This window comes from Neovison vison, chromosome 7 (assembly GCF_020171115.1).
Source record: "Neovison vison isolate M4711 chromosome 7, ASM_NN_V1, whole genome shotgun sequence".
NCBI lineage: Eukaryota > Metazoa > Chordata > Mammalia > Carnivora > Mustelidae > Neogale > Neogale vison.
In genome coordinates this window covers 11,869,718-11,893,408 of record NC_058097.1, presented here as the reverse complement: position 1 = coordinate 11,893,408, position 23,691 = coordinate 11,869,718, and the positions used below count along the sequence as shown (strand labels likewise).

Genomic DNA, 23,691 nt, shown 5'->3' with positions numbered 1-23,691 from the left:
AGCGGTGGCAAGAGAAGAATGCATAAATACATAATAAAATGTGTGGTAGGGACAGTTATTTAAAAAAAAAAGAAGAAGAAGAAGAAGAAACAACAACCAGGATAAGAGAACTGATGGCGAAGCTATTTTTAGACAGGCCTCCCTGAGGAAGTCACATTTGAGCAGAAACTTAAATGAAGTGAAATGATATCTGGCAGCCCAGCAGGTGAAGAGGGACGCTGGGATTTAACGTCACGTTGAACTTTCGCCTCCACAAATGTTCCTCCTTTTATACGCTCCAGAGGAGCTGAGCGTGAATATGATTTTTTGTGAAATGAATTGCTTTAAATGCATAATGGAACCTTACCACTGAAAAGAATTCTTTGGTAAAGAGAAGCACCTCTTTATGAAATGGATAATCGATCTTGAGTGTTCTTAACTGACTGAGTTGTATTTTCACATGTCACATCTGGTCAGAGGGAAATTATTCCAAAATCGTTTAGGGAGCTTTATGAAAAGATCAGGGCACTTCGGAGTAATTAGGTCATATCTAGAATCTCCTTTATGGCCATCCTTAGAGAGCAAAGAATTTAGAAGAGTTTAGAATTGAATTTCATCCAATTCCTTCATTTTACAGGTGGGAAAATGGAGGTCACAGAGAACATGATGGGTCCGAGCTAAAAGGGGAGGTAAGCGACAGAAGTTCCTTCTCTGTGTCACTGCCCTCAATCGGGCTTCACTCCCTCAGCGTGTTACCGTATCCTTGTGTGTGCCTAACAGGACACAAGTCTTCTGAACAGCTGCCTGCCAGGAGTCCCCCGGCCGTGCAGACTCAGGTTTACATCAGCAATCGTCTGCCTCCACATCTGGCTTCTTTTCGTGTCCCTGACTGTGGAGAAAAGTTATTCCTAATTCCGTTCTAATCCCGACCCCTCTACCAGTGCCTCCACGCCCCTTTCCCTCTCACCCTCACAAGGCCTTAGCTTTCCCACATACCCGCTCTCTTGCATCCTCTCCTCACCCTCACAGGGAGAAGGCAGAGGCTCTAAGATCAATCCAGTCTGCTTCTTGCCTGTGAGGGGAACTTCAATCACAAAACCAGTTCCTGCTGCCTCTGTCCACGCTGCCTTACAATTTGGCCTCTATCTTCAGTCTGCTTCTGGAACTCGTCTCCTAATGATCGCATCGCTTCCTAGTTGTACAATTAAGGGCTTTTCTCTTATTCTACAAGGTGATCCTTCAGCAACATCTGAAACCAGTGACTGGCGCCTCCTTTGTGAAGCACCCTTGCCCCTTGGCCAGGACACCCCGCTTCTCCTGCTAGCTCTCCTGCACCACAGTGAAAACCCAAGTCAAAGCTTGAGATAACCCAGTAAAAACTAAGAAGACATGGCAGTAACATAAAACGAAGTGGCAACGGTTGAAAAAGAAGTAAAATACAAGGAACGTGCGGGGGGATTACATTTACGAAAGGTCCAACAAGTGAGCTGAAGCCATTTCAGGGGCTGCGTAAATGGGTGGTAAACGATAAAAATAAGAACAGCAATCACTCTCATAAATAGGAGGACAGCGTTTCCTTCCAGGGAAGGGACAGGACTGTGGTCCGAGGCTTGAGCAATGTTTGCTTTCTAGACCATGGTGGTAGTTACACAGATTTTCTCTTCCAAATTTGTAAGACTGTACAGGTTTTATGCAACTTTCTAGACAGATGATATACTTTGCAAGAAAAAAGAGTTTGAAGAAATACCTGTAACTTGCACTCAGAATCTCACTACTAACTAGATAGTCTCAATTTACACAATTCACCTTGCCAGCTTACAGATGACAGATAACTGAAAGCGGGTTGCTACCAACTTTTCGTTTCAAGCCAAAACTACAGGCCAACCTTTCCCTGCCAGACCACAAGAAACGACATCATCTGTTTACTACGGCAAAAAGCAAGAGACGAAGATGAAAGCCAAAGTCATGCATGCAAATTGATGGGATAAAAACCAAGCAGCCTCATGTTTCTAGAAGCAGGGATATTTGGGAAATAAAGATGAGAAAATTAAGAGGATGACCAAAAGAGTCTCTTCAAAAACTATCCTGGAAGAGAGGCTCATGAAGGTCACAAGAAGCCGGGATAAGATGAGCGCTCTAATCCCAGGTCTACCCGAGACCCTTCCTGGGACTCTGGAGAGGTCACATCACTCCACTGCCTGGTTTTCCTTCTTTAATACAGAAAGACCAAGAAATATGCTTCTGTTCCCTAAAACCTTTAGATATCGTGACAATAAGATCTCAGGAAAAGAGAAGCTGCTACTAAGTTTGCATAAGTTGGTGGAGAAGTGAAGGCCAAGGGCTTCTGACTCCATTACACTTGACCTTGCACTGGTCAGGGCTGGCTAGACGAAGCTGCAATAACGAACAATGCCCAAATCTCAGGGGCTTAAGCAAGGACACCTTGGTCACGGGTGCAGCTCCAGCTGGAGTTTTGCCAGTTGTGGTGGCCGCAGCAAAGACAGCGTGTACAATGGCTGCTAATGCTTCAACCCAGAAGAGATCGCATCCCTCTGTTTATGTCTCATAAAGCAAGCCATGTGGCCAAACCCATCTTCAAGGAGATGCAAGATAAAACAACACTATGTGTTGTGAAGGGAACCAGGAACACAAGGAAGGTGGGGTACTGATGGTGACCTCAGGTCTCCTTCCTCCCCAGAGTGGCAAGGAGCGAACATCAGACTTCTGAGGACTGTGACCCCAGAGTTTTTCAGCCCTAGAGATGATCCAAAAACAAGTCTTTCCATCTCTTACAGATCTCTTCCGTGCAGGTGAGAGACGGCACTGAACCTACGAGAAGGGGCACTAGCTTGGGACAGAAGCCACAGGCACACCCCTTTTCTCATCTACAGTGAATGGTGGCAGTCCCCCTGACTCTCCCATTCCTCAAGCCCAGTGCTGAGGGGTCTACGTCCTCCACACTGGCCCACACAGCCAATCCCACTGCAGCTGCTGTAGAACAGGGCTCAGAAGGAAATCAGGCCCCCACTCACCCTCCTTCTGCTTCCTCCACTGGAACTCCAGCACCACGTCATCGTGCCCCACAAAGGTATGCACCGGGGTGTTCAAGTCAAAGACGTTCCACAAGAGAAGACTGTTTTCCCTCCGAAGCTGGGGGACCATCACAGTCACCAATCCATTGCTGAAAGGCTATGGCAGGAAAGGGAAAAGCAGGGAATTATTCCAGGGAGAGTCAGCTGAATCTTGAATTACCAAGGCTGGAATGCTTTCCTAACTAACATAAATGAGAGATGGAGGGCCCCGACCCATCTGGGGAAACATTTTCCAAATACCGTAAGTTAACCATCCTTCTCCTTTTCTTTTGCATTTATTCTACTTTTTCCTGTGCATGGAAGGGACCACAGCGAGTAAAAAAATAAAGCTAAGCCAAATACTTGGAGAACTTGAAATTCTAAAATAAGCAAACGGCTCTGACTGCTGCACACCAGAACACACTGTTTCACATCCAGAGCGAGTATGCAAGACACGATGGGGAAAACCCCAGAGCAGCGGGCGGGATTCTTGCCATGTGGAAATGCACCAGCATCACGGCAGCCACACGAAGCATCACCTTCCCACACCCTCCCCACCCCCAAACCACAGCTATTCAGAGGGAAACACTCCAATCTCAGGACTGGCACGCTTTACCTATCGACACCTCATCTGCTAGGTAGCAGAGGGGCCCACTGGGTAAATAATCAGACTCTGTTCTTAAAGGAATAAACTACGGTCACCTAAAAGCACATTTATCTTCACTTTCCCTCCTGGCAGTACTCCTGGACTTCTCTGTTTATTTTTTAAAGTAAACATATTAATCCAGAGAACTATTTCAATTCATAAGAACAATGTCTGGTTTCTTGACAAGCACTCCCAGATGCAAAAGCCACTTAATACCTAAATTATCTTCTATGTTCCACAGCGTGTCAGAGTGACAGCCTAACACATAAAGGCAGCTTTATTCATCTCTGTGCGCTCCCTTTCAAGTTGACAATGAAGAAAATATATTATCTCTGATCAGAAGCGATCAATGTGGCAATGGAAAAACTGCTGAAAGACTAATAGCTTTATTCTGCAGCATTTTATGGTTTATAAAGCATTTTCACATAACATTTCTCAAAAGGAAAGGCATATTATACATGTGCTAAATGCCACTGAATTGCATACTTTAAAATGGTAAATTTTATCACAATAATAAAAAGGAAGGCCTGGTAAAAATTATTATTCAGATGCTACAGAGAAGGAAACTATCGCTCAAAAGCATCCGGCAGCTTGCCCAAGGCCACACAAAGATTAAATGGCTCATTGCAAATACAGAAACAATCTAAGTGATCTAAGTGTCCATCAATGGATGAATAAAGGGGCACCTGGGTGGCTCAGTCACTTCCAGTTCGAAGATGAGCAAGTTCAGGGGCTCGAATACACAGCCCGGGGATGACTGTTAATAACACTGCATTATATTCTTGGAAGTTGCTAAGAGAGTAGATGTTAAATGTTCTCAATACAAAAAAGAAATGGCAATTATGTGATGTGACAGAGGTATTAGCCAACCCTCGGGTACTAACAGCCTTGCAATATCAAATCCATGGGGGTATACCTTGAACTTATGCAATGCTACAGGTCAATGGCATATCAATAAAAGTTGGGAAAAAATTAAAAGGCACCAATGGGCCCAAAACTCAGGTCTTCTGAATCTAAAGCCAGATTTCTTTCTACCACGGTCCACTGACTGCAAGCCCCAAACTCTGTGGCCCCGTCTCCCCCGCTTTCCCTGCCAGTAGTGACGACCTTCACGTGGCCCGGGCTCCCAGGCTATGGTCAGCAACTCTTGCACAGGTTCTTCCCCAACATTTCAAGGACAAGTTTTTAAATACATACCAGCTTTTATGCCATCATTACTGCCTTTGTCCCACCCCTCAGCCAAGACAGAAAGAGAAACTGCCTCACAAAAAAAATAAGAGAAAAGGGTCCTTGACCCCCATGTCTGGACACTAAGGGGAAGCTCCCCAGCAGGATGTGGGGTGTCCCACTCACAGTGTATCTGGCCTTCCAGACAGGCACCTGGCAAGGGAGAATACTGAGATATTTCCGAGGCTGGCGGTAATCCCAGAACTAGAAGAAAGAAAACAGGGTAATTTGTTAAACAAATGCCATTAAAAAACCCAACAACTGGGGTGCCTGGGTGGCTCAGTGGGTTAAGCCTCTGCCTTCGGCTCAGGTCATGATCTCAGGGTCCTGGGATCGAGCCCCACATTGGGCTCTCTGCTCAGCGGGGAGCCTGCTTCCTCCTCTCTCTCTGCCTACCTCTCTGCCTACTTGTGATTTCTCTCTCTGTCAAATAAATAAATAAAATCTTCAAAAAAAAACCCAAAAAACCTACAATGATGGAGAACGTTATCAGTGGCTGCCAGAAGTTGGGGGTTGGAGGGTGTGGCTATAAAGGGATCGAATGCGGTGATTTTCGTTTCTTCTGACAACTCTCTTTTTGACAAATTCAGACTCCACATTCAAAATAATAAAATTGTTAAGATGTGTTTTCCACCTAAACTGTGGCTGGGTTTCCCTGATGGCTACAGAGAAAACTGTAACTTGCTCCCTCAACTTACAAAAGAAGGGAAACTAGAAATCATTAGGTCGGCGTGGCATTCTCCAGATTTTTAATTAGATCAACACTTCGTGAATGCCTTCCTATTATCAAGTCTACCAATGTGAAAAACTAGCAAAGGAAAAAGTTCAACCTCCCTAAGTTAATTACATATAGGTAAGATAATAGTACTATTGAGTATATTTCGGCAGTTGGTTACTTTTCATGTTTATTTATAGACTGTCACAGAACTGTTAAAAAAATCAATCCTTTAAAAAAAAAGAAAGATTTGTGGGGCGCCTGGGTGGCTCAGTGGGGTAAGCCTCTGCCTTCAACTCAAATCATGATCTCAGGGTCCTGGGATCAAGCCCCACATCAGGCTCTCTGTTCAGCGGGGAGCCTGCTTCCCTTTCTCTCTCTCTGCCTGCCTCTCTGCCTACTTGTGATCTCTCTCTCTGTCAAATAAATAAATAAAATCTTAAAAAAAAAAGGATGTTTCCAGATTTAAATATGCTCGACTAGTGAGCATTATAACATATAACAACAACAACATATAATTATGGACAACTTAGAGGACCCTGGGGATTGAACCGAGTCCTCACTCATTTCATAACATGATCTTACTCTCAAAGGAACCACTGTCAGTCTTACGAAATGATGATATGCTGCATGTGAACGGCTTCAGTCTATTTAATCTGACAGACTGATTAGTAAAAGTACCAAAGCAGCCATGCCGTCCTCTCGCCCATAGGTGATTTCTGCTTTTTTCTTACTTGCCAGAAGGCCCTTGCTACAAGTTACAGATCAGAAAGAAAGGCTTCTGAAGAAATATCAGAAGAGCCTCAGGCAAGAAAGAACCAGGTTTCTGAACAGCCTTGTGGGTACAGGACTCTCAGTAAGGCTGACCTTGTTGACCCAGAGGCAGACACACATCTGCCAGGATGGACCAAGGATCTGTGTCTGTATTTCCAGGGCTGCTCCTCTAGAAGAAGGGAATATCGCAAATTCGAGGGCTTAGCCCAGGATCGGGACAAAAACAATTCATTAAACTGGTATGCAGTCATCTCATTGTGGTTAATGTTCTATTTTTAACAGCCAGATAAAAAAAATCCTTTTCTTTCTTCTCGATCTAGCTCTAACCCTCAATTCAACAGTTTCACAGTTTAACAAATTACAAACTCAGGTGAAACATTCAATGGTATCTTGTTCCGGCATACCCCTTCAATTCAGAAAACAAAAATATAATAAAATGTGTTCCTACAGGGGCGCTTGGGTGGCTCAGTGGGTTAAAGCTTCTGCTTTCGGCTCAGGTCATGATCCCAGGGTCCTGGGATCAAGCACATCAGGCTTTCTGCTCAGCAGGGAGCCTGCTTCCTCCTCTCTCTCTCTGCCTGCCTCTCTGCCTACTTGTGATCTCTATCTGTCAAATAAATAAATAAAATCTAAAAAAAAAAAAAAAAGATTATGTAGGAAAAAATGACATATTGATACTAACATACAAATTACTAAAAAATATGGTTGAATATTATGCAAGTAGCTCTGATATGGCTTCAATTACAATTATGCTATTTATAAACATTCAACAGAAACGCCTCCCTTCCACCAGGATATAGTGAAATAAATTAAATACCATGTCAAAAGTCTCATTTAATTCCTAAGCTCTGCCTACAAGTAAGGAACAAGGACTGAGTCTCACATGTGGAAACTGACCTGTTGCCTGCTTCAATACCCACGGAATCCAGCCTACAGGTAGTAAAGATGTCGCTGAACAGGACAAACTTGAGGAAAGAGGAGGAGGGAAATTGGATGGTTTCTGGGTTCTGAACTTGGGTGACAAGGTGCCAAAAATCCAAGCCCCAAATAAACAAACAAAAAAACCCATTCCAGCACATAAAAGTAAATGACAACCCTAAGGGATTTACAAACCTCAAGACAGAAGTTAACTTTTCAGGCCTCGGTGTTATGGTTCTAGTTTTGCTCACCATACCATAAAATGACATTGTCTGTGTGCCCATGTAAACAAATCATTATGTTAATGATGCTGAATCAGAAAACTGCTAAGCCAACTTGTGTGGTCAAATCTCTGTCCTTCTAGACAGAGACCTGACCACAAGGAGGGCCTGTGGAATGAGGCTGGCCCTGTGCCCTGCATCCTTCTAAACACATCAGTCGAGATAGGAAAAACAAACAAGAAATGCTGCACTCTGAGATAAACCAAAAATAATAGGGTTACAGAAACACATAAAAACCCTGGAGCATTTCCTGTAAGTGAGAGAGACTCTCTGTCAACTCTGTCCCAGAATTTTTTTTTAAGATCTTTATTTCTTTATTTGACATAGAGAGATCACAAGTAGGCAGAGAGGCAGGCAGAGAGGGGGAAGCAGGCTCCCTGCTGAGTGGAGAGTCCAGATGTGGTGCTCCATCCCAGGACCCTGACATCATGACCTGAGCCGAAGGCAGAGGCTTAACCCACTGAGCCAGGTGCCCCTGCCCCTGACTTTTGCAGTGCTGCTGGCTGAAGATGTCCTAACTTTTGTGGATGGGATAATCATATTCGAAGAGTGCTGGTTTTTCATCCCAGGGAGACTAGTCAGAAACTTGGTAACCTTAACAATTTTGTTAACCTTAACCTTAACAATATCAGCTTTTCTCCTTTATGATGTATCTGGTTTGGTTTGGTGTGGTGGTGGTGGTTTTTTTTTTCCCCTGAAATCTGATTTCCTGGCAACTTCTTGGCAAATAAACTTCTCCTTTCTAAGTGGTTTAGTCTCCGACTTCCTTTCACAAAGGGAAACAAGAAAACGCTCCAAGCAGATCCCAGGAACCCTATCAGAGATATGCTACTCTTCATTCCTACTGGCCCACACGACCAGGCTTACCCGCCCAGAACCCCTACTGCACACACACTGTGCTTGGCGTAGCTTTCCTTCCAAACCAGGGGCTGCTTCAAAATCTAATGCTTCCCGCACGCAGCGCCCCTAGCTGTCCCCAAGGGTCACTCACCTTGACAGAGTTGTCCTGACTGGAGGTAGCAAGAATGTGCTCAATGTCTGGGTGCCAGTCCAGGCCATGGATCTTGGAGAGGTGCGCTGCGAGATACTCCACCGCCGTGCTGGGTTTCTACGACAGGATCGGCACAGAGTGTTGTCAATTTATCAAGAGCTCCCTGAGTGTCTACCATAGAATGGTCTGCTGGGCGCTGGGTGGGGACACAGAAACACTACCAGATACTGTCTCTATCCTTAAGAAACTCCACTCTATTTTGTTTAAAACAAACAAAACAGATAAAGACTTCTCCAACCCTCCTTCATACATGCTCTGTATTCAGGCCTGTGAACCTCATTTCTTTCCGCTCCAGCCCCAGGCGCGGCTTTCATGAAGGATACCAGGCAGTGGGAGCTCTGTCGCTGACCAGTGGAGTCTGCAATCCCCGCTCCCTTCCTCGCGATCACCCAAGGAGAGGAGCTGCGATGTTCAGACAGACCCGACCTTGAGACCGGAGGGAAAACCACCAATCTTAAAGAAATCGCGCACCAAGACCCCTCAAAGAGAATGAACACACATCACAGAAGATAACTCTTCATGATTAATAAGCTTATATAAAATAAGCAAACTCAGGAGGAAACCTCAGAAATACACATTAAAGTCAGATTTTATTAAACTATCAAATTAGAAGATACTTGTAAATAATACTCGACGCTGGCAAGGCTCCCTTTGTCACTGCTGGTGTTTATACAAAATAGTACAACCTTTCGGCAAAAACCTTTGACAATTTTTACCAAGCAACTTAAGATTTTCCTTTCCTAGGAGAATATTCCAATTTCACAAAAAGCTTTGGATAACTAAAGATGTTCATCTTGGTGATACTGGGAATACCAAAAAGCTAGAAGCAACACAAACAGTACATGAGGAATAATTAAATTTTAGATCAACTACAGTACAGCTATCCAACATAGAATGGCAGAGCGACTAAATGTTAGACACAGGTATTATAGGACAGGGAAAATGCTATTAAATGGAAAAAGTAAGTATGACCATGTATGTAACAGGATAAACCATGTTTTTTAAAAAGCACAAAAAAACACCAAAATGCTAGCATTTGTTTTTGGGGAATGGGCCTATGAATGTTTTTTATTTTCTCTTCTACAGTTTCTACAAAGAGCATTTATTACTTCTATAATCAGTGGTCTGTGGTCTGTGAGGTTAAGAGCAGTCTTCAGAGCCAGCCTCCCTGAGTTCAAATCCCAACAACAAACAGGCCTCAGTTTACTCATCTGTAGAATGGGGATAAAGACAGTACTTACTTTAAAGGCTAGTTATAAAGCAAGTTCTTAGGACAATGCCTGTGCATAAAAACATGCAGTAAATGTTACCACTATTCGTCTTTGGGGTGTTTGAATGAAATCCAACATTTTCACCGATACTGCACTTTTTTAAGCCTCTGACGCCTGGTGCCAAGAGTCCTACTTCGATACTGGGAAGTGCCAGAGAAGTAAAAATATGACCTACGAGTTTTACAACCCATCTGAGCAAAAGTCCCAAGTATTAATTATGGGTGGCAGGGGGAGTTAAAATCCTTTAAACAAAACAGATAAAACTGCTGAGGGAAGTCAGGATTCTCAGCAGATCGACAGGAAGACTAGACAGGAACAGTCTGGCTGTCTCTTTCTGGAATAAGGAACACTACTAGTTTTTCAACACTAGTTCAGAAGACAAATACTGACAGGGATTAAGGGCAAACTACCAAATGGTTTATATTGCGGATGGCCTGAAAACAGTCTAAAGCAAGTCTGTATGCACTACAAACTAACCAAATGTTTTATTTAAACCATTTACATATTTAAACACTATACTAGTGATGAAAGGAACAAAACCAATCAACACTTTAGGGAATCAAGAGAGGGGAGAATGGCTAATACGAGACCGCACTAAGGGACAGAGACAAAAACTAACACACAGAAGACATACCCAACCAACCCTTATGTACAAAATCACCTTCTCACCCAAGAGCCATGGAAGGCAGAGGGCTTTGGCCAGCACAAGCTTCCCTACCAAGCTGTAGCACCCACTTCACCCGACCCCCCATCTGCTTCATTTCCTTCTCCTCTGCCCAACCGTCTGACCAACTCCCTGCCACAAGGGAAGGGACAGGGCTGCCAGAAGCCATGCTGGGATGAGACCGCATCCCGGCTGACAGTTTCGGGAAACTACAAGTGGCTGCTTCCCACAGGAGCTGAGAAGCTCTAGCCCCCACTGTCGGAAAGCAGGAAGTGGCATGACACCCACATCTTACAAAGTCAACTGCCCCGTGCATTATGACCCCATCATCTGGGAGTCGGACACGGGGGAGCATGTTCCCGCATCTCTGTCCTCACTGATGCCAACAAACCAAACTCTCAATAGACTCTCCATGGCGGCAGCCACCCGGGAGCCTGTCCCTCTCCCATGCGCATCAGTTACATGGGTTGTGCAGGAAGAATATATGCTCTGCGAGCTTCTGTGAGGCTAAGAGGACAGCTGGATGTCTAAAGGAGGATTTGAGCACCCTAAGTATCTCACCTTGGTGATTTCTACCAGAAACACCCAGGGTGGAATATGTCCTAGAACAACCAGTTTGCCCTCTGCAATATGGAGCAGGCTGACCTTCTAGAATAGTGTCTGGTCCCCAGGCTTGACCTCCTCAGTGACACACAATCAGTATCTTCGTTTTGAAGATCAGGTAACCGAGGCTTGGAGAAGTGTAGTGGCTCAGCTGATAATGTAATTAGGAGGCAGCAAAATGGGGCTCTAACTTAGCAGGCCCAGTTCATTTTCTTAACCACTGATCCTAATACTCTCTATCTTCCTTCAACATGAGTTTTGATCAGGAAGCAAATGTCTTCCGGGACTATGATCTTAAAATGGCAATTTGCCACAGTCCACGAGGCACCCTGGCCTTTCTAGATGAGTCCCGCTACTCACAGCACCGTCCTCACACCCCCAGGGAGGGACTAAGGACCAACTGGGGTGGGCGACAAGAGATTACTCACCCGCTTGTCCCATATCCGCACATCCCCGTCATGACTGGTGGCGAGGCAATTAGCATTTTTTTTATTCCATTTGACCTGTGAGGCACCAGCTGCAAAGGAAAATCAGGGGAAGAAAGCGGCTGCCCTCAACCCCCCTGGCACCAGAGTAGCAAGCGCTTCCAGGGCGGCTGGATAATGAGTTCCCGCTGAAGGAGAACAGAACCCGTCAAGTGTCTGTGACTGCACCAGCCCCACATTAAAGAGAAAATGAAGCCAAAAAATTAATGAATTAACTTGTCAGAACAGGATCAGAGTCACCTAATTGAGGAAATAATCGCACTCAGGAAAAACCCTACTGGTGACCTCCGCGCAGAATCAGCAGGGAAGCACGTTTTCTAATGAGCAGCAGCCCAACATGGCGCCATAGCGGGTGGGGGTGGGGGCAAATGACTACTCCTCACACGGTCTGTCTCCTCCTCATCCCCATCACTGGGGCCAGCCCAGCTCTCCCACTCAGAAGAGCCTCAGCTCAATGCTGGCTCCCACCTTCTCCCTCCCTCCCTCACTCCCCTATTTCGGAGGGCAACCTTGGAGAAACAAAGGTTCCCGAAGCTCAGCTGAAGAAGAAGGCCCGAGTTGCCCAATTCTGCCCTCAGAAGGGTGTGTGCACCAGCCCCCTCCTGCGCTTCCCCTTCCATCAGCGGCTGCACATGATCCCCGGCCCTGGATTCAGTCAGAGAACGGGAATATCCCCCCACACTGTGAACGGAGTCCTTTCCCCACTCTACCAACACAAAGAGGTAACAACAGTAAGAAGGGAGCTATCTGAGAGGAGGCATTAGCGTAAGATGCCAGACGGGCTGAGACCTGTGAAAATCTAGGACATATCAGCACTGAAAGTTGGCTCTGAAAAATAACCAAGTTCATTCAGTTACACCAGAACAACACAATGGCTCTCCTTCCCATCTCTTCTTGTCCTTGCTCAGACCACAAGCATTTCCCGCTTTGGGTTGGGTGTTTATTACTGGGGACACTATGGTGCCCTGATCCAAGAAGAGTGGGAATGACACAACAAGGACTCAGAATCTAACAGGAATTGGAGTTAAGACCCAGAAGTTATCGTTGTTTGGCTTTGGCTTTTTGACACAACAAGGACTCAGAATCTAACAGGAAATGGAGTTAAAACCCAGAAGTTATCCTTGCTTGGCTTTGGCTTTTTTGTGTTTTTTTGCTTGAGACACAAGTCATCTTAAGTCACCTAGGAATGAACAGTGGAGACCCCTAAAGGAGGAAGCTAGCGTAGGAGACCCAGTTTCTTTGCAAGAAAGGGTATCAATTGTAGGAGAAAGTGAGTAGGAAGAGTCTGCCCCATTTCCTCAAGACAGATTACTCGAAGACTTCCAAAAGAAATATACTTTCCCCAGTGTGGAGGGCCATCAGACCATGAGGACTGCCAAAGGGTTCTGGGAACCCCCTGATTCAATCTGTTCTACTAGAGTTGCGACAACAGGGTCAAACAGTTCCCAGACCTTGGGTATTCTGAACAGAGAATAGTCTGGAGTACACACAGGCTCTTACTTACTCCCTACCCCAAAGGCATAAGCAACGAGCTCATGGAGAGATAAAGGACCACGGACTCCAGGGAGCAAAACTGGAAAATGGCCAAGTTTCACCTTCAGGGAATGGTAGATCAAGCAGCTCACCAAATCCACAGCCTCTCATTTGCCTCTTTTCTCCCAAAGCAGCTTTGCTACCACTGAGAAATCTCACTGAGGGGCGCCTGGGTGGCTCAGTGGGTTAAGCCTCTGCCTTCAGCTCAGGTTATGATCCCGGGGTCCTGGTATCGAGCCCTGCATCGGGCTCTCCGCTCAGTGGAGAGCCTGCTTCTCCCTCTACCACTCCCCCTGCTTGTGCTTTCTTACTCTTGCTCTCTGTGTCGCTTGCTCTTTCTCTATTGGAAATAAATAAATGAAATCTTTAAAAAAAAAAAAAAAAGTACCAAAAAAATACAAAGGAGCAAGATTTAAGAGACAGATAATGTATATTTTTAACAAAGATGTCAAAATACAATACTGATGGGACACCTGTGTGGTGCTGTCAGTTAAGCCACCAACTCTTGGTTTTGGCTCAGGTCATGATCTCAGGGTTTTGAGGTCGAGCCCTGCGTTGGGGTCTGGGCTCAGTGCAGATGTCTGCTTAGATTCTCTCCCTCTTCCCCATCCCTGCCCCTGCCCCACTCTTTCTCTCTTTCCAAAAATAGATGAATAAATCTTCAAAACACAATGCTGATGACTGGGCTTCATCACTGTAAGATACACTATTTCTGTGCCCAAATTCTACCCTCTGTAAATACCCCACAACAGCCCCAAAGCAGGATTCCAAAAACAATCAGTTCCAACTGAGAAAACAGGGGGACCGGGAAGTAATTTCAAAGTTTCAGTACATCCACATTAAATGACAACATGCGAGACACAATCAGCCTCATCTAGATTATGGGGAAACCATAAGACAAACAACCTGGTTTCCTCAATAAATAAACCTTAGGAAAAGAAAAATAAACCAAAAAAGGAGAGGGGGAAGAAACCTACCAATTGCAAAAGATGAGAAATAGATCAACCACTTATAAGTATGGTTTTTATTTGGATTCTGACTTAAATAATTTGTAAAATAACAACAACTGAAATTAGGGAAATCTGCGTACTGCTTAAATATCTAATATTAAAGAGCCACTGTTAACCTTTTTAGGTCTGCTGTGATCATGTTTTCTTACAGGGTTCTTCTCTTGCATAAATATCACCTACTGAAATATTCATTGAGGAAATAATATGACACCCAGGAAATGCTTCAAAAAAATTCCTTTTTTTTTTTTTTTTTTTAAGGCAGGCTTCATGCCCAACGTGAGGCTTGAACTCACAACACTGAGATCAAGACTTGAGCTGAGATCAAGAGTCAGACCCTTAACCAAATGAGCCACCCCACCCAGGCACCCCTTCAAAATAATTCCAAAAGAGATGGGAGTTGGGGCTGGGACAGTGGGTAGAGGCAAAGATGAAATAAATAAGACTGGCCCGCCAGTGACCGTTGTTGAAGCTGGATCATAAACATAAAGCAATTTCATCTTCTATTTTCATACGTGTTTGAAATTTTCCACAATAAAAAGTTTAAAAACAAACCATTTTGGCTCCTGTCCTTGAATCCTGAAATGAAGTCCTGACCATGCTTAGCACTCCTGACTCTAACTTCTGAAAGCAGCCTAAAACAAGCCCTTTGCCAGGAGGGACCTAAAATCCCACCCATCTGAGCTAGAGACCGGGGCAGGGGCAGCCCCATGCGAGGAGGGACGGAAGGAATGACCTAAGCCGGGGGAGCATACACTCACCTACAGCAGACAGTGCAACCGTGGGCTTCCTTGTGTCTCTAGAATAGAAAAGTCAGAGATGAAATGCCCGATCCCTATGCTACCACCCTGGTACTTTCTGCCCTCTGCAGACAGTTCGCCCTCCCCTTTCAGTGGGAGCTTAGAGTTCAGAGGGAACATGAGAGCCTTAAAAACAAAGGTAAAGGGGCGCCTGGGTGGCTCAGTGGGTTTTAAAGCCTCTGCCTTTGGCTCAGATCATGATCCCAGGGTCCTGGGATGGAGCCCCACATCGGGCTCTCTACTCGGCAGGAAGCCTGCTTCCTCCACTCTCTCTGCCTGCCTTTCTGCCTACTTGTGATCTCTGTCTGTCAAATAAATAAATAAAAATATTTAAAAAAAAAAAAACAAACAAAAAACAAAGGTAAAGAGAGCCCTATCTCCCTTCAGGGACAAACTTTCTCAGCTCCTTCAAATGAGGCTGAGGCTGAATTTCAAATCACATAGTTGGAGCCACAGAAAGCAAACTACACGATTCAGCATGGCCTGCGTGACCCTGACGTAGGGATGGAAGAAGCCAAAAGAATCCCTTCCCGGGGCCATTTCTCCTAGTGGCAACCAAGTGACAGTCATGGAGGCTTAACTCTGCAAGGACCTTCCGGGCAGGACTTCAGAGCTGAAGTAAAAGGTGACTCTCAAATTCGCAGTTGCTAAGAGGGGGAAGCAGCCCAAGGGTCCACCAACAGAGAAGTGGATAAACACAATGTGGTCTATACATACAATGGAAAATTATTCAGCCTGAAGACGAAGGAAGTTCTGTCACAAGCTACAATAGGGAAAGCCCTTGAGGACATTAGGTTAAATGAGATAAGTCGGTCACAAAAAGACAAACACCACATGATTTCACTTCCACTTATATGAAGTATCTCAAGTAGTCAAAGCCACAAAAACAGAAAGTGGGAAGGTGTGGAATGAGTAGTTTTAGCTTTGTAAGATGAGAAGTTCTGGGGATGTGCTGGGCATATACTTTACTGAATTGCACACTTAAAAATGGCAAGGATCCGGGGCTCCTGGGTGGCTCAGTGGGTTAAGCCTCTGCCTTCAGCTCGGGTCATGATCCCAGGGTCCTGGGATCGAGCCCCACGTCGGGCTCTCTGCTTAGCGGGGAGCCTGCTTCCTCCTCTCTCTGCCTGCCTCTCTGCCTACTTATGATCTTTATCTGTTAAATAAATAAATAAAATCTTAAAAAAAAAAAATGGCGAGGATCAGGGCACCTGGGTGGCTCCATTGGCTGAGCGACTGACCAACTATTGACTTCAGCTCAGGTCATGATCTCAGGGTCCCAAGACAAAGCCTTTCATCAGGCTCTCAGCTGGGTGTGGAGCTTGAGATTTTCTCTCTCTTCCTTTTCCCCTCCCCTTGCTCTCTAAATAAATAAGTAAATAAATAAATAAAATCTTTTTTTAAAAAATAATGAAGATGGTAAATTTTATGTTTTGGGTTTTTTGACCACAATTAAAAACCAAACCAAACCAAACCAAACAAAAACCTACTCCTGGATAGAACAGGAGACTCTCAGAGAGAGACTCCTGGGTTCACTGTAAGGCCGAGGGCAACTTCACCTCCAAATGGTAACGTCACAGGACTGGGTGTCAATCCAGACCTAGGGGATGGATGGCCAATCTACAGCTCGGGCTTACTATCCAGAGAATCTGAGAAGGAATCCTCTGTTCAGTGCCCCTTAATCTTTAAATTATGGAAACAAATTATTTCACGTCAGTGAGGAATACTCTAACCTTGCCCTGTATTCCTGGGGGTTTTGTTTTGGTGTTTGTTTGTTTGTTTATTTTAAAGATTTTATTTATTTATTCGTCAGAGAGAGAGAAAGAACGAGCTAGCACAAGCAGGGGGGAGGCAGAGGGAAAGGAGACTTCCCACTGAGCAGGAAGTCTGAAGCACGACTCGATTCCAGCCCCCTGGGACCATGACCTGAGCTGAAGGCAGAGGCTTAACTGACTGAGCCATCCAGGTGCCCCCGGGGTTTTGTTTATTTAAGAGCAGCCTCCTTCCATCACCCCCGGATTTTGTGCCCTTCCCCACTCGGTGTTGCCATCAGACCAACTGCTGCTGAGGCACTAACGAGAGATGGCTGCGGGTGAAGTCCGCCACGCACATCCTGAGTCGTGGCTCCCTTTCCCTGGTCTGTCCACCTCTTAGAGTAAATCATCCCGGAGCCCCTGCCAACTGGGAGCAGAGCAGTCTGCCGGCGGGAGGCGGTCCCATCCGGGGGACTCTACAGACTACACCCTCTGGTTAGTCGCAGCTGCTATGGCAAAGGGAACTTTGTTCTACGAAGGGAGAAGAAAAGATGTTTTCTAAGACCTTCCGACACGCCAGGCCCCGGGCCGGGTGCTCCTTCACTTGTCACCTCATGAAGAGTAACCCTGAGAGGTGGCTCTCAGCGGCACTTAGAGGTGGGCGATGGAAGTTTCGCCAAGAGCAAAGCAGACGTGCCTCAGAGCACTGCCCGCCGTAGCACATGTGTGTCTGTACCCACCAAGCCCCCCCACCGTCACCTGTCACTTCAGCTAAACTTCCACTGGACTTCCAGACACTAGCACCTAATTCTCCGCCAGAGGGATTTCCCCGCTTGCTGAGGCCTGCTTTGCAAACCTCTGTGACGGGCCTGAAGTGCCAGGGAAGGGGGGCCCCAGAGCGCAGGCTTCAACCAATGACTGCCAATGGGTAGCACCCCCACTTCCTTAGCTCTGAGGGCGGGACACCTCCAAGGAGGGAGTTCTGCACTAGCACCTAGCAGCCCCCAGTAGGAGTAAACGCCACCTGTTCACAGGGGTACCTGAAGGATAACACGCCCCTGCCTGGAGCCTTCCTGGTCCCGTCTCTCTTCTCTATCCCCCACCGGCATTTCTGTCACCTCCTAAACAATGTGCCGGCCACGTGTCCTCATCTCAGGGTCTGCAACCCAGGGAAACCAAACTAAGACCCCTGATCTCTAAAACAAAGGTCCCAGATCGTCCCGAAGCCTGGTGGTTTGGCATTTTAATTGTTCTTACTTGATATCCCAAATGTAGATGTAGGTGTCCACGGAGCTGGTAACCAGGAGATCCGGCTCAAACACGGCCCAATCCAAGTCACTGGGAATATGAGATATAAACAGAACAATTCAGAGTCCAGTTCCAAAGTGCCAGCAGACTCAGTTTCTAGTAGCTTCCGAGAGTCACCACTCATGGTCCTCCCTAACATGACTTAAGGCAGCAATCTCCAAACTTCTCCAAACAAGACTTAAGTGAGCTCCAGGGGAAACTTCCAGGCCCTCCCCCCTTGTCATCCCCAGCTATACTATCACCTGCTCCCAAAAAAGAAATGGAGGATTTCAATTTCAAGTGCATGTGCGCATGCACACACAGCAAAAACACAAAGTAATTTTTGACTTATCATTCTCTAAATCAGGTTCAACCACAGGTACCTTGAGTAAAACCAACATCTCTTAGAGCAGTGGAAAACTGCATGTTGCCACATAGCTTTCAAGAAGGGCAAGGACACCCTACCCATGTCCTCCCTCCTAGAAAGGCGGTTCCTGTGCAATTAACACAGGCCAGGGATCCAGCCTTTCCCAGCATTTGCTGGGCCAGCTGCCCCACTCCTGCACTCTCTGCTTGCTACCTCCCAGAAGGAGTATTCCCCACCCAGAAATAGTGACCTAAGGACAGGATGGATCAAGGAACACTCCAGAGGCCAAGGCCACAGGCAGGAGGCGACCAGGCAGCTGGGTAATGAACTCTGCTGCAGGAGATCTGTGCCCCAAGCTGCTGAAGAAAGAGCAAAGGGCTGCATCCTGCTCTCTGTACTCCTGGGCACTGTCGGTTGTCAGCAGAGTAATTCTGCTAGCTCCCTCCCATGGCAAAAGATCAGCTCTAATCCTTCACTCCAGACTGGGCTATATCTGTCTTGAGCGTCTCCTGGAATCGGGGTTAGCGGTTACACCAAAGCTGGTTGATCTCGGCTATGAGGGCCATCACTACCATGAACGCTAAGGACCCAACAGCCCCCCACGGCCAATGCAACACAGAGGGTCAGGCCGTGCAATGAGGACGGTGTCTTCATTTTAGTTCCCACGAGACTACAACAAAGGGAGACAGGCCAGGAGCTGCGGAGGGCTGGTACCTACCTGATGACACGAGTGTGGCCTTGCAGGGTGGTGCCGACTTCCCCGCTGCCATCTTTCCACTTATAAAGGTCGACCCGTTGGTTACTCTGAAAAGAAACAAGGGAAAGAAGGCAGGCAGGAGCACATCAGAACATATGTTCTCACCGCAGTCTGCCGAGGGCTGAGAAGGGGAAGCCATGCAGAAACCACCTCGCATGGTAGAGATTTACAGACTGACTTCCTTATGAAGCCAAGAGAAATGAATACACTTAACATCTGAGCCACCCTTAGCTCAGTCCACAGCACTAAAGGGCAGTGCTATCTTCAGAGTGAACATACCCTGAACAGGTACAGCTGAACGGAAGCTACCGAGGTAGTACTGAACGTATGAGCAATGGCTTATGGAGATGTTCCTGGCCGCTAGAGGGACCGCCTCCCAACTCGGAAGGTCACAAACCCATCTCTCCAGCTGCTGTCACACTAGATGTTTTTAGTTCGCCTTTCCCACTTATCAAATGCCTGGAGTCCTTCCACCATGCTTTAAAAACACATATGCACGAGAAAGAAAACAGAACTAACACCAAAGGCATGTCCTAGGAGGCAAAATTATACAGACTCCTTGAAATATGCCTATACTTTCTTAAAAGGTTAAGTAAAAAGATACAGGGAAAAAAACTGGCCAGAAGAAACCACACTACAATAGGGAAAGGAGAAAAGAAAAATCCATGTTTCAACCAGCCAGCAAAATACTTAAATATCAAAAGCTTAAGAAACACATCAAAAGTGAACAAAGATTATAATAGTCTGATTACTAATAGGTATCTAATAATTTCTGAACAGATACAGAAGATGCAGGTACATTAATATCTATACATTACCAGACTAATTTTTCATTTTAGGCTCAGAGACAGACAGATGTACAAAGTTCTAGGGTTTTAATCCAGAAATGCCAGTTTCCAATTCTAAATAGATAAGGTTCCCAGTCTAAAGGTTAGGATTCAAAACAGCTTCCAACGGGAACAGGAATGAGAAGTTAAGTTCCCCTCATCTTACAACACTATCCCATCTCCGCTGGGCGGCTCCGCGAGTCCACGTCCCAGGAATCTTAAGAGCCCTGCTTCCTGCTCTCCCCTGCCACGCTGCACACTGGCTGCCATCACCCACCTTACAAGGGAGGCAGCTGAGGCTTGGAGAGCTGGGAGAGCACTAGAGATAAAATAGTGTCAAAACTAGGCCTTGACCTCAGATGTCCGTAACTCCAAAGCTCTTTCTTCTGAAAAACGCTGTCTTCCAACCAACAGCAATAAAACAACAACAAAAAAAATCAATAAATTAAACTTCATCAAAATCAAAGGACATTATCAATAAAGTAAAAAGACAATCTGCAGAATTAGAGACATATTTGAAAATCATATCTCTGGGGCCTGGATGGCTCACTCGTTAAGCGTCTGCCTTCGGGTCAAGTCGTGATCCCAGGGTCCTGGAATCGAGCCCCAAGTTGGGCTCTCTGCTGGGGGGGAAGCCTGCATTTCCCTCTTCCACTCCCCCTGCTTGTGCTCCCTCTCTCGCTGTGTCTCTCTTGGTCAAATAAATAAATAAATAAATAAAATCTTAAAAAAAAAAAGACCAACTTTAATAAAAAAAGAAAATAAATGAAAAGAAAATTATATGTCTGAGGCATCTCAGTAGCTCAGTGGGATAAGTCGACTCCTGGTTTTGGCTCAGGTCATGAGCTCAGGGTCATGAGATTGAGCCCTGAGTTGGGCTCTGTGCTCAGCAGGGAATTTGCTTGTCCTTCTCCCTCTGTTCCTCTCCCTGCTCTCTGTCTAAAATAAATAAATAAAACCTTTAAAAAAAAATCTTATCTTGGGGAGCCTGGGTGGCTCAGATGGTTAAGTGTCTGCATTTGGCTCAGGTCATGATCTCAGGGTCCTGGAACTGAGCCCCAAGTCAGACTCCCAGCTCAGCAGGGAGTCTGCTTCTCCCTCTCCCTCTGCCTCTCCCCCTGCTCATGCTCTCTCTCTCTCTCTGTATCTCTCTGTCTCAAATGAATAAATAAACAAAATAAATTTTAAAAAAAACTGTATCTCTGAGAAGAGTCTAGTATCAAGAATATATAAATAACTTTGACAACTCGGCAGCAAAAAGACATACAGTCCAATTTCAAAATAAGCAAAGGACTTCAACAGACATTTCTCCAAAAAAGATGTACAAGCAGCCAACGGGCACACAAAAAGATGCTCAAAGCATTAGTCATTAAGGAAATGCAAATCAAAACCACAGTGAAATACTACTTTATATCCACTAGGATGGCTATAACTTAAAAATTAAAGAAAAAAGGGGCACCTAGGTGGCTAAGTCAGTTGAGCGTCTGCCTCAATGTAACTGAAGTTACATTCTTCAGTTTGGATCATAATTCTCCAGTCCTAGGATCAGTCCCTGCGTCAGGCTCCCTACTCAGCAGGGAGTCTGTTTCTCCCTCTCCCTCAACTCCTCTCCCTTGTTTGTGCTCTCTTGCATGCCCTCTCTCTCAAATAAATAAGTAAAATGTTTTTTAAAATAAAAAAATTAAAATTAAAGAAGAAAAACAACAGAAAACAACAATTTTGGTGAGGATATGGAGAAACCAGAACCTTCACCCATTGTTGGTAGGACTAAAAAACGATTCAGCTACCATAGAAAAGTCTGATGGTTCCTCAAAAAGTGAAACACAGACTTAACATATGACCCTGCAATTCCACTCCTAAGTATATACCCAAAGGAACGGAAAACAAGTACTCAAAGAAGCACATGTACACCCATGTTCATTTCTGCTTTATTCACAACAGCCAGCCCAAATGTCCACTGGTAAAAGAACCATCAAACAAAATGCATTACAGCTGTACAATGGAAGAGTATTTGGCCATAAAAAGGAGAAAAGCACTGATTCATGCTACAACAGAGATATAGAAGATAGGGACAAAACGCACATATTGTGTGGTTTTGTTTATGTGGAATATCCAGAACAGATAAATCTACAGAGACAGAGCACAGGCCAGTGGTTGCCAGGGGCTGTGGGGAGGGGGAATTCGGAGAGAGGGCTGAAGGGTAAGGGATTTTACTTCAGAGTGATGGAAATGTTTGGGAACTAGAGAGGAGTGTGGTTGTATGCATCATGAACGTGGAAACTGAATAAATTGTCCACTTTAAAATGACTGTCAAGGGGCGCCTGGGTGGCTCAGTGGGTTAAGCCGCTGCCTTTGGCTCAGGTCATGATCTCAGGGTTCCTGGGATCGAGTCCCGCATCGGGCTCTCTGCTCAGCGGGGAGCCTGCTTCCTCCTCTCTCTCTCTGCCTGCCTCTCTGCCTGCTTGTGATCTCTCTCTGTCAAATAAATAAATAAAATCTTCAAAAAAAAAAAAAAATGACTGTCAAAAGAAATTAAGAAGAAAAAAGAAAAGAAAACAACAGTTTCCCCCCACCCCCTTCAAAAAGGACTATCTCACCACTCATAAACAAATGCAGGGCTAATCCACTCGGGCCAAGTACTGACTGGTCCGCCTCAATCAGCGGTTTCTCACCAGAGCAATTTTACTTGCCAGGGACATTTAACAATGTCTGGAAGCATCTTCAGTTGTCACGATGAGGGGGAAGACGAGGAGGCCACTGGGACTTCCGGATGGGAGCCAGGGATGCTGCTGGAGCTCTCACAATGCAGGGGACACCCCCCACCACAAAGAACTATCTGGCCTGAGATGTCACTTGTATCCAGGTTGAGGACCCCTGGACCAAATGAACAGGGACTGCGGTGAGAGGGGAGAGAAAGTCCTAAAGGTAGAAGCCAACAAAAAGAGCACTGTTCCTACCACACTGGAAAGGGGTCAGGAATGGGAAAGCAGGAGACTGGCCCCCGTTTCTCCTTCGGAACAGTCCCTAAACCAGCTCCACCTCAGATGTCTATGGTGAGAGTGAGACAGTCAGATTCTATTTTGGAAATGACGGGGAAGAGCAGCTTTTTGTTCCTCCTGAAGCTGACAACACTGCTCTTCTTTCTCTTTCCTCAGATGCTTTCCTCTCACAGACTGTCATTTCTGATAAGAAAAGACCCAGACAGCCCCATGAATGGCTGCATCTCCTGGATGATAAGATGGGTTTCCTTTAAATACTGTCCTCCCGGTCCCATGCAAAAGAGCCAAAGGTTTAGATTTCGAATTGTTCTAGGAGAATAGAAATGCTAATAGAGAATCTGGCGAAAGGTTCCAGAGATGGATCTAGCCCAGATCTTTTTTCAGTCATGAATCCCTTGAAAAACCTAGTAAAACGTGTGCACATTTTCCCTGGAAAAATTCACAGATAAAGAGGCACATAAAAATCTCAGGGGCTTAGCTGATCTAATAAAAATTCCAATTGAGACTGAATCCCTTCCTTCAAGTGGAAGGGTGTGTGGAGTCTTCTGATCCTTCCAAAAAGCAATGAAGGTCAGAGTCACTAGCCAGTTACCTTGCTGCCAGTGAAAACAGGTTCCTATCACACAGAGGAACAGAAGCATCTACTCATTTCCCTTTCAAAATCTGGAGCCTCAG

General features: G+C 45.6%; 1 protein-coding gene across 2 annotated transcripts in view; it reads right to left on the bottom strand.

The window, feature by feature from the left end:
• The window catches only part of WDR59 (WD repeat domain 59), a 93,761-nt gene that overhangs the window by 46,332 nt on the left and 23,738 nt on the right, over nucleotides 1-23,691 (bottom strand). For both annotated transcript variants that reach the window (XM_044255729.1, XM_044255730.1), the window contains exons 4-10: nucleotides 19,152-19,237; nucleotides 18,037-18,117; nucleotides 14,987-15,024; nucleotides 11,629-11,717; nucleotides 8,603-8,719; nucleotides 5,050-5,127; nucleotides 3,012-3,168 (exon numbers count right to left, since the gene is read on the bottom strand). In XM_044255729.1, the coding sequence (XP_044111664.1) occupies nucleotides 3,012-3,168; nucleotides 5,050-5,127; nucleotides 8,603-8,719; nucleotides 11,629-11,717; nucleotides 14,987-15,024; nucleotides 18,037-18,117; nucleotides 19,152-19,237 (646 nt within the window). The remainder of the gene's footprint in view (nucleotides 1-3,011; nucleotides 3,169-5,049; nucleotides 5,128-8,602; nucleotides 8,720-11,628; nucleotides 11,718-14,986; nucleotides 15,025-18,036; nucleotides 18,118-19,151; nucleotides 19,238-23,691) is intronic.